The sequence below is a fragment of the Candoia aspera genome, chromosome 3 (genome assembly GCF_035149785.1).
Source record: "Candoia aspera isolate rCanAsp1 chromosome 3, rCanAsp1.hap2, whole genome shotgun sequence".
Taxonomy (NCBI): domain Eukaryota; kingdom Metazoa; phylum Chordata; class Lepidosauria; order Squamata; family Boidae; genus Candoia; species Candoia aspera.
The window spans coordinates 683573-696852 of record NC_086155.1 but is presented as its reverse complement, the minus strand read 5'-3'; the positions used below and the strand labels follow the sequence as shown (position 1 = coordinate 696852).

General features: G+C 59.9%; 1 protein-coding gene across 1 annotated transcript; it reads left to right on the top strand.

Annotated features, from left to right (window-relative positions):
* Positions 1 to 2817: 2817 nt before the first annotated feature.
* MMP9 (matrix metallopeptidase 9) lies at positions 2818 to 9826 on the top strand. The gene is made up of 13 exons (XM_063296783.1): positions 2818 to 3167; positions 3707 to 3936; positions 4262 to 4410; positions 4562 to 4693; positions 4793 to 4966; positions 5454 to 5627; positions 5981 to 6154; positions 6495 to 6650; positions 7159 to 7345; positions 7510 to 7649; positions 7885 to 8035; positions 8428 to 8531; positions 9607 to 9826. The coding sequence occupies exons 1-13, from the start codon at positions 3021 to 3023 to the stop codon at positions 9714 to 9716; spliced, it is 2028 nt and encodes a 675-aa protein (XP_063152853.1). The 5' UTR covers positions 2818 to 3020; the 3' UTR covers positions 9717 to 9826.
* The last annotated feature ends 3454 nt before the right edge of the window (positions 9827 to 13280 follow it).

The following is a 13280-nucleotide window of genomic DNA, read 5'->3' as shown; positions in this document are numbered from 1 at the left end:
GAAGTGCCCCCATAGCCACAGTTTCATGAACAGGCAGCCCCCGTGCAGCCGTTTTGTGAGAGCACCCACACCAGTACTCGGATTGGTCCGATTGCGTCCACCTGGAGACCGCAGGCCAACTCAGGTCACCTGGCAGTCCAGGCTGTTCCCAACTGCAGAGGCCCAGTTACCACAAGGCTGAGCAGGCCTGTCCTCTCCTGCACCCAGAAGAGGTGGGTCCACTGCTCTCGGGGGTGGGGTGGGGGAATTCCCTATGAACGCTCATGTGTCAAAGACAATGGCCGTGAGTCAGAGGCTAGTGGCAGCTTACTTCCCATGGATTTCTTCCCCTTTTGTCTGATGAGAACCTGCATACTCACCCAAGACCTTGGGGGGAATGAGGCCGTGTCTCTCCTTGGGGCATCGGGGACTTGGCCACGAATGATCCAGTGAGTGGGCTTCCTCTCCCCTCTCCCCGAGAACTTCTCCCAGGCCTTACACCAGGCTACCAACCCACCTTGGCAGCCAGATCCTCTGGCCTTCCCGACTCTTCCCAGTATTCTGCCTGGCCAGGCAAAGAGGCCGGTCCCGGCCATTCACGGGGAATAGTGACCAAAGCTGCCAGGGCTCTCAGTTATGGATGAGCTCATGTAGGAAATGAGTGTGGAAATCCTCTGTCTCAACATCCGACTGGCAGCGCCCCCCCCCCCCTGTGTGAAAGACGCTGAGAGGCAAAGTCACAGCTGCCGCCCCTCAGTGCACACAGTGACAGTGAGAGGGGCGCTGGCCCTGGGGAAGTGGAGAAGAGGCACTCAGCAAAACAGGGGTGCTCTTGCAGGGGACCCTGAGAAGCAGGCTCCACGGGGATGACTGGAGAAGAGGTGGAAACCGAATCATGTTCTGCACACGGGCAGAATTTGGGAATAGACCACGAAAGCAGACACGAGGGCTCCCATAGAGACACCAGTAGGATTGCCCCCACCCCACCCCCGGAGGCCTAGGCTACAAGGGCCTGGGAAAGTCACGTGTCTATCGAATGCCCAACATGCTAAACTTGAAAAGCCTGGATGAACAAGACATTGTGGCCACGCTCACATCCTGCTGGCCCCAAACAAATGTAGCTCACCCGATAGCCTGATATACCTAGTTTCTGCTCCGTGCTGAGCTCCCCCCCCGCTGGCTATCCAGAGCCCCCCACCCCGCTACCCAGAGAAACACAACGCCGATGGCACAAAGGCTCCCCTCCAGCCAAAAGGCTGAGCTGGCCTTGGAAGGCAGAGTCACCCCCCACTTTCTCTCTCTCTCCTTCCATCTGGGAATTTTCCCATGAGACACCTTGGAGAGGAGCAGGGAGGGAGAGGGAAGCCTCACCCACGCTGTCTGGGAGCAAAGCATTGCTTGCCTGGCCCTCCTGAGTCACAGGCTGAGCCCAAGGGATGCTCAGTGGTCTGGGACTCCTCAGGTGCTGCAGGCTAAGCTTCCACCAGGCAGACATTCTGGTGAATTTTGGGGGGGAGGGGGTCCAGATGATGTGGTCCTCCATTTGTACTCCCCCACCACTTTTTTTTTTCCTGAAGCACTCATGAAACCACAAGGAAGTCTTTTCCCTTGCTGTGCCAAAGCCACCTGTCCGGACACACCCAGAGGGGTGGGGCTTTGCCTCCTGGAGAGGAGGGTGGGAAGTCCCACTATTCCTGGAGGGCTTGGAGGTGGCCTTGTCTGGCTGTCCTCCAATCAGCAGAATCTGCTGCACAAAGGGGTCCTTCCCTGGTCTGGGACAGGCTGTGCTGTGCTCGGTGCCTCCAGCTTGGCTGGTTGAAGCCACCGTTGCTGGGCTTTCCCTCCGAAAGCATCCCCACCTTCTCAGGTTTACCAGAACCGGGACCAGGGCCTCGGCCAGCAGGCATGGGCAGGGAAAAGGGCAGGCTTTGTTAAGAGGGCTCCCCCCACACTCATGCTCTTCCAGGCAAAGACAGGGTGCAGTCTTGGCCATTTGAGGCACTCCTGCACAGACTCAGGAGGAGACGCTGGTGACAGATGGCTAAAACAATGCTCCCCCTGCTTCCAGGCCTTCCCAGCCTTCCCCTCTGGGCCTTTTTGTGAGCCAGCTGGGATGCCCAGACGGCAGTCCAAAACCAGGGCATTCCCTGTCCAGCCAGGATATCCGGAAGCTTCTGGGTTAGTCCGTTGTGGCAAAAGTGCCAAGGGCTAATCTGTCGCCTCAGCTGCAGGGCCTCTAATCCAAGAGAGGGGTGCCCGCCACGGCTCCAGCTGTCCTCACGGTGGAGGAGGCCTGATGCTCCCTGGGGCAAGATGCACCCCTGAGAGATAAGCAGGCAGGGGCTGCTCCTGAGCGTTCCTCAGGGCCGGGCCTATGCATGGGTTCGGCTAGACAAAGAAGATGGCTCTGTGCCCGGATAATGCCCAGGCAGCAGGCCTTTGATAAGAACCTGGGTCAGGAGGTGCTCGGGCAGGCGGCTCTTGGCCTGGTTGGCAGTCCCCAGCAACCATCACTCCCAACCTGCCCCATCCTCTGAGGGTCTCCATCCCATCCTCCCTGGCCAGGGGCAGGGAGCCAGCCAGGGAAGGGGGTGGGGGAGGCAGTGCTGATGCAGCCCGGGAAGCGTAGCTTTCCCCGCCAGCTTCGGTAGACCGTGGGGGGAAGGGAAAGGAAGGCCAGATGCGCTGCGGAGCATTTGCTCTGAGAGCCCCGTCCAGGCCGATGGCTGCCCTCTCCAAACCGCCCGGCTGGTCCCGGCTGGTTTCAGGCTTCCTGTTGAGACAGGTCCAGGAAGTGGCAGCGCCCGGCCGTTTCTCCCCCTCTTTCCAGAGAGGGGAGGGACCCGCGGCTGACTCAGCCTTTTCTCCCCTTCCCTCTCCCCGCGGACCATAAAGGGCCCCGTCGGCACTCGGGCGGCAGACGGTGGTGCCGCTGGCTGAGTTTCACGCTGCCCGCAGAACCAGAAGGAGAAAGAGAGAAAGGAGGGGAGAGAGAGAGAGACCCGCCCGCCCCGCCGAGACCCTCGCCCGCCTCAGCAGCCATGAAGGACCCAGTCCCGGCCTTCCTCCTCCTGGCGTTCCTGCCGCTGCCCGGCGCTTGGGCCGCGCCTCTGGAAGGCAAGGGCCCCCTGGTCATCGCATTCCCCGGGGAGATGGTCAGCCGGATGACGGACCGGGAGCTTGCCGCTGTGAGTCTCCAAGCTGCGCGCTCCCGGCGGGGCGTCCCCCTGGGTCGGGGCTCCCCTCCAGCCTCCCTCGCCCTCCTTCGTTCGGGAGCCCGAGACGGAGCGCGGCAGGCGGCCTCTCTCGGGGGCGGCTGGAGGGCAAGAGGGGGAGGTCGACCAGAGCTCCCCCAGACGCGCCACCCCGCCCGGCCGCCCGCCTCCAGTTCCCCGCCGGCCCCTTGAGCTTCGGCTCGCGTCGCGCTATGCTCGCACGACCCAGGCCAGGCGGCGCAAGTGGGGCCGCGCCGTTGGTGGCTCGCGTGTTCGGAGGACCCAGCCCCACCTGGGATCCCCGCCCGCCCCTTCATTTGGTCCCAACGACTTATTGTAGACCCGGTGAACCGGCCGTGGTTTGTCTGCCCTGGGGACATGAGGTTAACCGCAAGGAAGTACCTTCTGTCCCTGTCAGCTGGTCCAGCGCCCCGAACGTCCCTTCCTCCCTTCGGCAGACAGACCTCGGCTAGCGCGCTCTTCTCTTTCTCTTTGTCTTTCTGCCGCCGCAGCTCTACCTCCAGCGCTACGGGTACTTGAAGGAGACCAACCCCGTGGGGCAGGTGAAGCTGGAGACCCCCCTCAAGGCGATGCAAAAGCGGCTGGGCTTGCCAGAGACGGGGAAGCTGGATGCCACCACCCTCGCAGCCATGAGGGCTCCCCGCTGCGGAGTGCCAGATGTCGGGCATTTCCAGACGTTTGAGGGAAACCTCAAGTGGGACCACACAGACCTCACATACCGGTAAGCGAGCCACAAGTGAGCGAACACGTCCATCGCCTTGTTCACAACTCCCGTGGCAGACTAAGGTGGGGTGGGGAGGCTCAGGGCCTGAGAAGTGAATCCCAAGGCCCGTGGAGGGCACCAGATTGGGGAAGGCTGTGCACCCCTCCAGAGCAGATGCACATTGCCAGGTGCTTCCCTCATCCTCTGCTGTAGTTGCAGGGTGGAGGGCTGGTGGGGAGGAGAGGGAGTTGAGGACAGCCCAGCAGCAAAGAAGGATGGAGCTGCGGGGGGGGGGGGGGGGGCGCTGCTGAGCAGCACCTGAGCCTTCCCTCTTTTTTGGCAGGGTGCTCAACTACTCTCCCGACCTGGACGGCTCCGTCATTGAAGACGCCTTCGCCAGAGCCTTCAAGGTATGGAGTGACGTGACGCCCCTCACCTTCACGCGCCAGGAGGACGGGGAGGTGGATATTCTCATCCAGTTTGGGACCGGAGGTGAGTTGCAGCTGGGAGGGGCAGGCGGGTGGGGGGATCTGTGACTGCCTCGGATCCCCCTGGGGGCTCAGAGCAGCCTCCGCCACTGCTGTGAGGGGAAGAGTTCCTGTTCGACCGTGACCCCGGCTGCGCTGGCCTGCCCTTCCCCCAGAACATGGCGACGGCTACCCCTTCGATGGCAAGGACAACCTTCTCGCCCACGCCTTCCCTCCCGGCAAGGACCGATACAGCGGGGACGCCCATTTTGACGATGATGAGAACTGGACTCTGGGCACGGGCGTCGGTGAGTTGGCTGTGCCTGCTGGCTTGGAGCTTCCCGGGGCCCTGGGGGCCCTGCCCGCCTGGCCGGTCTGACGGCCGGCCTTTCTGCCTCTCTGAGCAGTGGTGAAGACGTACTACGGGAACGCCAACGGGTCTCTCTGCCACTTCCCCTTCACCTTTCGGGGGAAGACCTACTCCACCTGCACAGCCGACGGGCGGGAGGACGGGCTGCCTTGGTGTGCCACGACCTCCAACTTCGACCGGGATAAGCTCTTCGGCTTCTGCGCCAGTGAACGTGAGTAGCTGAGGGGGGGGGGGCTAGGAAAGGGAAAGGGGGTTGGAGGAGCCCCAAGGTCTGGAGCCCTGACGGCAGCACACACGGCTGTTCTGGCACCGGCCTGGCGATCTTCCCCTCTGGTCTCCATTGGCCAAGGTCGTGGGGAGATGAGGGGTGGCAGGAAGGTGGCACTGGGTTTTGGCAAGATGGGCAGGCATGGTCCCTCCTCTGAGGAGGAGTGAAAGGCTGGAGGGGATGGAAGCAAACAGATCCCTCAGTGATGCTTTAACCATGGGCGGGCAGGGGCCTCCTCAAAGTGTCCCCCCCGAAGCAGTTTGCTTTGGGGTACACCAGCTCCTTTTTCAGAGAGGGGAGCTGGACTCCCTGTGGGGCCTCTGCCTCCCTGGGGACGCCCAAGGCCCATGCGGGAAGCTCTGAAGCTCCCTTGAGTTATTGGCTTGCTCCCTGCGGAAACTGCAGCTCCCTTTCCTTTCTGCTTTGCCAGTCCTCCTCACCTATGATGGGAACAGCGGCGGCAAGAAGTGTGTTTTCCCTTTTGTCTTCGATGGCAAATCCTACGAGGGCTGCACCACTGACGGGCGCACGGACGGCTACCGCTGGTGTGCGACCACTGACAACTTTGACCGGGACAAGAAATACGGCTTCTGCCCCAACAGAGGTACGCCAGGATCGGGGGCACATGTTGCTCGGGGGGAGGGGGGACTGCTGTGTGGGAAAAGCACTCTGCGTGTGCTCAGGGACGCTTTCAGTCTCAGCATTACCGAGGGGTGTTGCAGCTGCTGAGCTCAGAGAAAGTGTCGACAGTCTCACGTTCGGCTTTGGGGCTGGCACTGGCTCCGGGGGTGCTTCTGCTCTGCCAGCGGCAACAGCCCTGCCCGGACGCTTTCTCTCACCAGGCATGCAAGAGGGCGAGGCGGGGAGGGGAAACCTGCCTGGCACAGCACTGCTGGGCATTAGAAGGCCATGACTCCTGGGGCAGGGGCTCAGGGCTGACCTTTCTTTCTGCCGCAGACACAGCTGTGGTTGGAGGGAATGCCCAGGGCGAGCCCTGCTCCTTCCCCTTCAGCTTCCAGGGCCAGAGGTACAGCAGCTGCACCTCCGAGGGACGCACCGATGGGAAGCTCTGGTGCGCCACCACCAGCGACTATGATGCAGACAAGAAGTGGGGCTTCTGCTCTGACCAAGGTGCTGGCGGGAAGCCCATCTCTCTGCCTGCTTGGGAAGCTGGTGGGAGTCCTCAGCCGCACGCACATGTGCGCGCGCACCCACCCACCAAGTGTGCGTGTGGGGTTGCAGGGTGTTGGGAGAAGGGATGCCTCTCCAACTCAGAAAGGGGAAGGGTGGTGAGGGGAGGTGGTGGCCCAGGGCCACAGGGGTCGAGGGCCCCAGGGAGAGGCCCCTGCAGCTACAGGCGTGGAGACCCAAAGGCTGGCGTCAGAGACGGGGCACGTGTGGCTGCAGAGAAAATGCTGGGGAACAAAGCGGGGCCCCAGCCCAGCAGCTGCTGCTTTGCACCCCACTCCAGGCTACAGCCTCTTCCTGGTTGCTGCGCATGAGTTTGGCCATTCCCTGGGCCTGGAGCACTCCAGCATCCGGGAAGCCCTCATGTACCCCATGTACACCTATGTGGCCGACTTCCACCTGAACTCTGACGATGTGGATGGGATCCAGTTTCTCTATGGTGAGCAGGAGGTGGGGGGCTGCTGGTGGGGTCTCCTGAGAACAGAAAGGCCAGCCCCTCGCCCCACCTGAGGCCTGGGAAATGGGCAGGAATCCGGCCCTGCCCAGCCCTGGCCCAGAGTCCCCAGAAGGAACTAGTGGCGGGAGTTACCAGAAGGGCTGTGCGGCGGCTGTTCACACGCCACACTGAACTCGGGTCTTGAGTGACCCTGGCCCTGGAGACTGTTTCCATGACTATCAGAGAAGTGCTGCCTTAGCACAAGGCCCAAAATGCTTTGGAATGATGTGGAAGGATCCCTCGAGGTCCTCCAGTCCACCCCTGCCCAGCACGGCAATCCTTATCGGGGAAGGGGAGCCCACCCCCTCCGGTCCTTGGCTTTGCTGTTGAGCTGCTCTTGCCCTGGGGAAGGGGCTTTTCTGACAGTCCTCCCCACAGCAGCTGAAGTCTGTCCTGTTGCTTGGGCTGATAAACTCCTCCTCCTCCTCCTCCTCCTCCTCCTCCCTGCTAGGTAAAGGATCAGGCCCTCAGCCCACGGTGCCCAGCCCCCCCCCTCAGACCCCCACAGAAGCTGGGGATGAGGACAGCTCTTCCGTGACCGTGACCCCCACTGTGGATGGCCAGAGCAGCGCCTGCCGTGTGGAGGGCTTCGAGGCAGTGGGTGAGATCCAGAAGGCGCTGCACCTCTTCAAGGGCAGGTGAGGGCTGAGGCGGGAAGGGGTGTGTGTGGAGCTGGGGCAAGGGGAGGCAGTTCAGCACTGCACCTGCCTTGCCCCGGCAGGGTCTCCCCACCCCCCGCCAGTGTGGAGGGGCGCAGGCAGAGAAGGCTGAGGGCAAGGCTGAGCTGCCTTTTCTGCCCCAGGCAATACTGGCGAAAGTCGGCCTCTGGGGCCGGGCCCCTTGAGGGCCCCCTGCAGATCCAGAACGTGTGGCCAGCCCTCCCAGATGTGATTGACGCGGCTTTCCAGGACGCCCTGACCAAGAAGCTCTTCTTCTTCTCAGGTGAGGCCCCTTCCCCGCCCAAAGGGTTTCTGGCCCGTAAGCCTCCGGCAAACAATCCCCAAGGGGGCGGCCAGGGTCCAAGAGCAGCCGTGAGCCGCAGGATCCCCCCATTCTCTCCCGGTTCAAAGCTGCGGAAAGGCAGCCAGCCACTCCACTCGGAAACCTCCCGGGGCCTTGTAGCTGCCCTGCCCATGGAGGAGCCGTGCTCCGCGACCCACCCGGCTCCCTCTTGCAGGCCAGCGCTTCTGGGTGTACCAGGGGACGAGGGTGATCGGCCCTCGGAGCCTTGACAAGCTGGGCATCGGGAGAGAGGTGCGCAAGATTGTCGGGAGCCTGCAACGGAAGGAGGGCAAAGTCTTGCTCTTCAGCGGAGATCAGTTCTGGAGGTAGATGGGCCTGGGGGAGGGTAGCAGAAATGGGGGGGGGGTCCTCTGCCCACCCCCTGCTCTTCAGAGCAAGAGGCTGGGGGCAAGGGAACAGCAGAACGCTCAGCCCCCAAGGAACCCCCAAGCGGTGGTCTGCCAGTGTGCTCCTGCATCACCAGCCAGTCTGGGCAGAGGCTCTCCCCTTCTGCCCCGGCTGGACCCAGCTTGTCTCTCTGGGCCTGTCCTGGAACCTGGAGCAGCCAGGGAGCCGCATCTGCACGACAGGCTGGAATCCCAGGCAGGAGGAAAGCAGCACTGGGACTCCCCATCTTGGCATGGGGGAAGGAAGAGGCGCCCTCCGGGGCTACCTTGAGGGCATCTTGCTTACTTTTGCTTCCCCCCCACCCCGCCAGGCTGGATGTGAAAAAGGAGAAGGTAGATAAGGGGTATCCCCGCCACACTGACAGCCTCTTTCCTGGAGTCCCCCTGGATGCTAATTTCATCTTCCAGTACAAAGGTAAGGAGGGCAGGAAGGATCCGGGAGGGGGAAGAGCTCAAGGGGGGTCCAGGCAGCACTCCCCCAGGGTTCTCTACAGGCGGTCCGTGCTGTGCAAGTGGGGAACCCTAGGAAGCTGCTCACTGGTCCAGCCAGCAGCAGAGGCAGTACAAGGACAAGGGGGGCAGGAAAGGCCTCTTGCCCCCACCTCCCATTGCTGGGGTGGTGGGGCTACTCTATTGGGGCTGCAGCAGTCACATGACCACCAGGGGACAGCAGCGGGCCAGAGTTTCCTGCATCCGTTGATTGCCGGTTTGGTGGTTCTGCCACAGCAGCAGCGGGCAGGAGTGAGAGGAAGAGGGAAGACCTGCTGCCTGCCCTCCTTGTCCATGGCCTCACAGGAGCTGCAGGACCCCCCTTCCTGCTCTCTCATGAAGGAAAGCACCCACACCCCCTGAGATGCAGGAAGCTTTAACTTGTGGGCTGCCATCCAGTGCTGCTTGGAGCCCCTTCCTCTGGTCTGGCCCTGGGGAAGAGGGTCTCCGGTGGGGACTTTCCTGGGAGGGAGGGGGGTCCCTGCCTGAATGGCTGCATTCGGAGGGGGAGGGAAAAGGGCCCCGCAAGTGCAGATGAGGAGGGAGGAGGCACATTAGGAGACCATCAGGGGCTCAGCACCCCTTCTGCTATGGGGCTGGAGGGGGACCTTCCTCTCCCCTTTCTCCTGCCTGCCCTCAGTGGCTCAGGCCCTGGGGATTCTTCCTGCAGGCCCCGTCCCCGACCCTGTTCTGGGATCCACAGCAGAGGGAGGTACGGGAGGTACGCCAGCCTGCACAGTTGTCCACCTGGAGCTTGTTTGGGTCAGTGGGGAGTCTCAGGACGAATCCCACATCAACCACCCGGCTCTGTGCAGCAGCCGGGATCCCTGGTTAGGAGGGCACCTTTCCTGGAGCCATGTCCCTCCCCTCGGGCCTCTCCTTGCCTCTCTCCTTGGCTGCGAGGAGGTTGCGCCCAGAGGTTCCTGTGATGCATGTCACCTGGCTGCTTTGCAGCACCTCCTCATCTTCCCCAGCGCCCCCAACGCTTCCTCCTCTTCCAGGAAAATTCCACTTCTGCCGCAACCCCTTCTGCTGGCGAATGACCTCCCGCTACCAGGTGGACAGGGTGGGGTACTTCAAGTACGATGTCCTGAAGTGTCCTGAGCAATGAGGCCACCAAGACCCACCACCAGGGGCCCCGCTTCAAAATGCCTCTGGACGTGGTTGCATCCCTGCGCAGCTTTGACCCCTCCCTGGCTGGCCATCAACAGCTGTCCCTCCATTTGGTGGGCCAGATGCCCCCCCCATGCGTTTGGGGCCGCGGAGCTTGCTGAAGACTTGCCAGGAGCAGGGGAAGGACTGCGGCTGGGGAGGAGGCCGCAGTTCTCCTTGGTTGTGGTCCCGCTCCACTGTGCTGACCAGGAACAGGGCCGCAACCGGGAGAGGGGCAAGCAGGGCATGTGCCCCCAGGCACCGTGCTGGGAGGCGCCAAAATGGGTGCGGAATCCATGTTTGCCCCAGGTGACACCGATCCTAGTTGTGGGCCTGACCTGGAAGCCCCCAGCCACAGGCACCCCTTCCCCGCCTTATGTCACTTGCAGGGGGACGTAGCCAATAGAACAGCCAATGGAGATCTGGCCCATTCAGAGAGCCTTTGCTGTTGGGGTGGGGGGAGGGGGGTCAATGTGTCAGGAAACCCTTTCCTCTCTGCAGCTTTGGGACTCATGTGTGGTTAAAGGGTGGGGGAAGCCCTCTCGTCCGCTCCCCACTTTGCTCCATCTTGTCCTGGAATCCAAAGCCCTCCCTGTCCTTGCAAGAGACACTTTGCATCAAGGTGAGCCTGATCCATGGCTGAAAGTACCCCAACAAGCAGGGAGAAAGAGGGTGGCAGAGGACTAGCCTTACCAGCTCTAATTCGGTGTTATGCGAAGGATTAATCTCCTTCACTCGGGCATGCAAGCAGCTTTCGTTCCTTTCCTCTGGAGACGTTGAGCATTCAGTGTAATTCCAGACTAAGTTCGGGGTTTACCTTCTCTTGATTCACTGGGAGCTGCTGCATAACTTGAATGTCCCCCCCCCCCATCTCCTATTATGGGAGATGAGCTCTGCATTGTTGTAAATTGGGCAACGTATATCGTATCATTTGAGTTATTTTTTGGAAATAAAGTCTGATTTTGTTTTACCTCTTGCACGATTTCTGTTGGTCTGGCTGTAACTGCTGACTTGGGAGGAATAAAGTTATGCCCGGCCCTGTCAACAATATCGGAGGATGTTAAGAATTTTAGTCTTTGGTGACAAAGAATCAGGGGGAGCCCAGTGGCCCTTTTTCCATTCTGTGTCTCTGATGATATGAGCTGCAGCTCACGACGGCATCTGCCTTGGGACAGAATGCCTTCATTGGGGAAGGTGCCACCAGACACCTGGTTTTTAACTCTCAAAAGGAAGTTCAGTCACGCAAACTAGAAGACACCTTGTTTTATGGCTCCACCAATTATAATATTGGCCCTGTGAAACAGAGAAACCGTACAACCCCTGGGATGTGGGAATCCCTCTTCCCTTCTTGGTGTGACCCGAGTCCCAATGGTTCCTCCCTCCTGCGCCCTCCAGGAAGCCTTCTCCTCCTTTCTTCCTGCAAAGGAGAATCACTCTGGCACCCTCAGCCCCACCCAGCAAGGGGGGCGCTGACTCCATGGCCACTGACAAAGGCCACTGGTGGAGGCTTTAGCTCATGGCACCGTGGTGCTTCTTCCTTTTGCTGCCCGCAGGACCCAACCAGCATTGACTTTTTTCTGCAGCACCTCTTCTGCCAGCCCCCTCCCTGCTCCCCCAACCAGCTCTTCAGGGCCCCAAGCACAAACGCAGCCCAGGTGAGCAATGGCAGCCTCGGCTCCTAGCATCAAGTTGGCACTGCCTAGGAAATCGGGTCCACCGAACATCTGTGCAGGAAATCTTATGAAATGCCACAGTAACATCAGTGTTGCCTGGTGGATCCCCCATCAGCCCCAGATGGCCACCTTCCTCCACCATCATCAGGGTTGCCCTGTGATGACCCAGGCCAAGGAACCCCACACAGATGGCAGAATGGCGTGATTGCCCACCTTGCCCGCAGACTCATCAACCAAGCCAAGCCACCCTCCCTCCGAAGCTCCCCACTTTCCTTCCCGAAGCCCTGGGATTCAGCCGTCCCATCTGCCCTGTGGCTCTGCTCCTGGGGGGCACAGGAAAATCACGACAGGAAGAGTGGGGTGGAATGACAGCCTGCTCTCCTGAAAGTGCCTGGGACCTTGGGGGCCGTCTCTGGAGTTCCCCCCAGCCTCCTCTTACATCTCCCACATTCTCTGTTGGGCGCTGCTGTGGCCTGTTGATGGAGAAAGGCTTGCATGCTCCAGCAGAAGCTCAGGCTGGGCAGGCAGGGAGGTCAGGGCCTCCTCAAATCCTGGAGCTGGGGGGTGGGCCCTGGGTCACGGAGTACCAGCCCTGGTCAGGGCAGGAATCCGAAGGCAGTGTCCAGCCTCCCCCTGAGCAGGTTCGGGACAGGAGAGTCCAGCCCCTCTCTGGGAAATTGGTCCCTCTGTCCAGCTGCTGCTCCTTTTCCCAGCAGTTGGTCAGACTTTGCCTGCTGGGAACTTTGGCTCTTCATTCCGTGTCCTGCGTTCTGGAATGAGGGAAACAGAACTCAACAAATCGCTCCCAAGATGCTGATTGATCGATTTCTTTGCACTTTTGATGCCAGACTGGCTGGTCTGTAGCTCTCTTTTGCCCATTTTTGAAGAGAAGGGCAGCAGCATCTGCCCTCCTCCGGTTGTCTGCCACCTCTCCAGTTCACGTGCTCCAGTTTCTCAAAGATTATATGCCCTGAGAGCTTGGCAAGGCCTAATTTCCCCAATTTCTTCATTTCCCCTGGATGCAGGCCACCTGACCCTGGAGATTCCTGGATCTCATTTCTATCAGCTCCAATCCTGCCCTTCCTGGGACACAGAGCTGCTTACTGGCAAGGAATGAGCCAAAACAGGGGTTGAATAACCCTGCCTTTTCTTCTTATCTTAGCATTTTTTCACCATCTCTGAGCAGCCGCTTTACCGCATCTTTTTTTTCTCCTTTTATTTTGAACATCTTTAAAAATGCCCTTTTGGCTACTATTAGCATCCTTTGCTAACCTCATCTTATTGCAGTGGTTTAAATCAATCAGAAATAAATATCCACTGTGCACAATCAAAACTTTAAAATGTCCCTGGTAAGAAAAATAGCTGGATGAAACTTAACCAATTGACAATAAAAATACTTCAAACCAATAAGAATGACATTCTTAACACAATAAAAATCAAGAGAAGGAAAGAAAAGGAGATTAATAAAGATGGTGGTAACCACTGTTCAGTCAAATGCTCTTTGGAAAGGTTCTGCCTTCAAGGGCTTCTGGGCATTAAGAGACATGGGGTGAACCTTCGTTCTAACAGGACGCTATTCCGCAAGGTCAGGGCAGCAAGTGAGCAACGGTGCTGCCGCCTGGTCTCCATTCCCCTTGCTTTGCGAATGGGGGTATGACCAAAAGCTGCTCCTCCCAGGAAGAATACAGAGGAAGACCCAACTCAGGCAGGAGAAGGCACTCCTGCAGATGCCTAAGCAGCAGCAGCAGCAGCAGCAGCAATAATAATAGTAATAGTAATAATAATAATAGATTTATTTATCAAATTTATACAGCCTCCCATCTCACCAAAAGCGACTGTGGGCGGCATGC

Coding starts and splice junctions, on each gene's coding strand:
- MMP9 (XM_063296783.1), top strand. CDS start 3,021: ATGAAGGACCCAGTCCCGGCCTTCCTCCTCCTGGCGTTCCTGCCGCTG. Junction 4,967..5,453: donor CGGCTTCTGCGCCAGTGAAC/GTGAGTAGCTGA, acceptor CTGCTTTGCCAG/TCCTCCTCACCTATGATGGG. Junction 5,628..5,980: donor CGGCTTCTGCCCCAACAGAG/GTACGCCAGGAT, acceptor TTTCTGCCGCAG/ACACAGCTGTGGTTGGAGGG.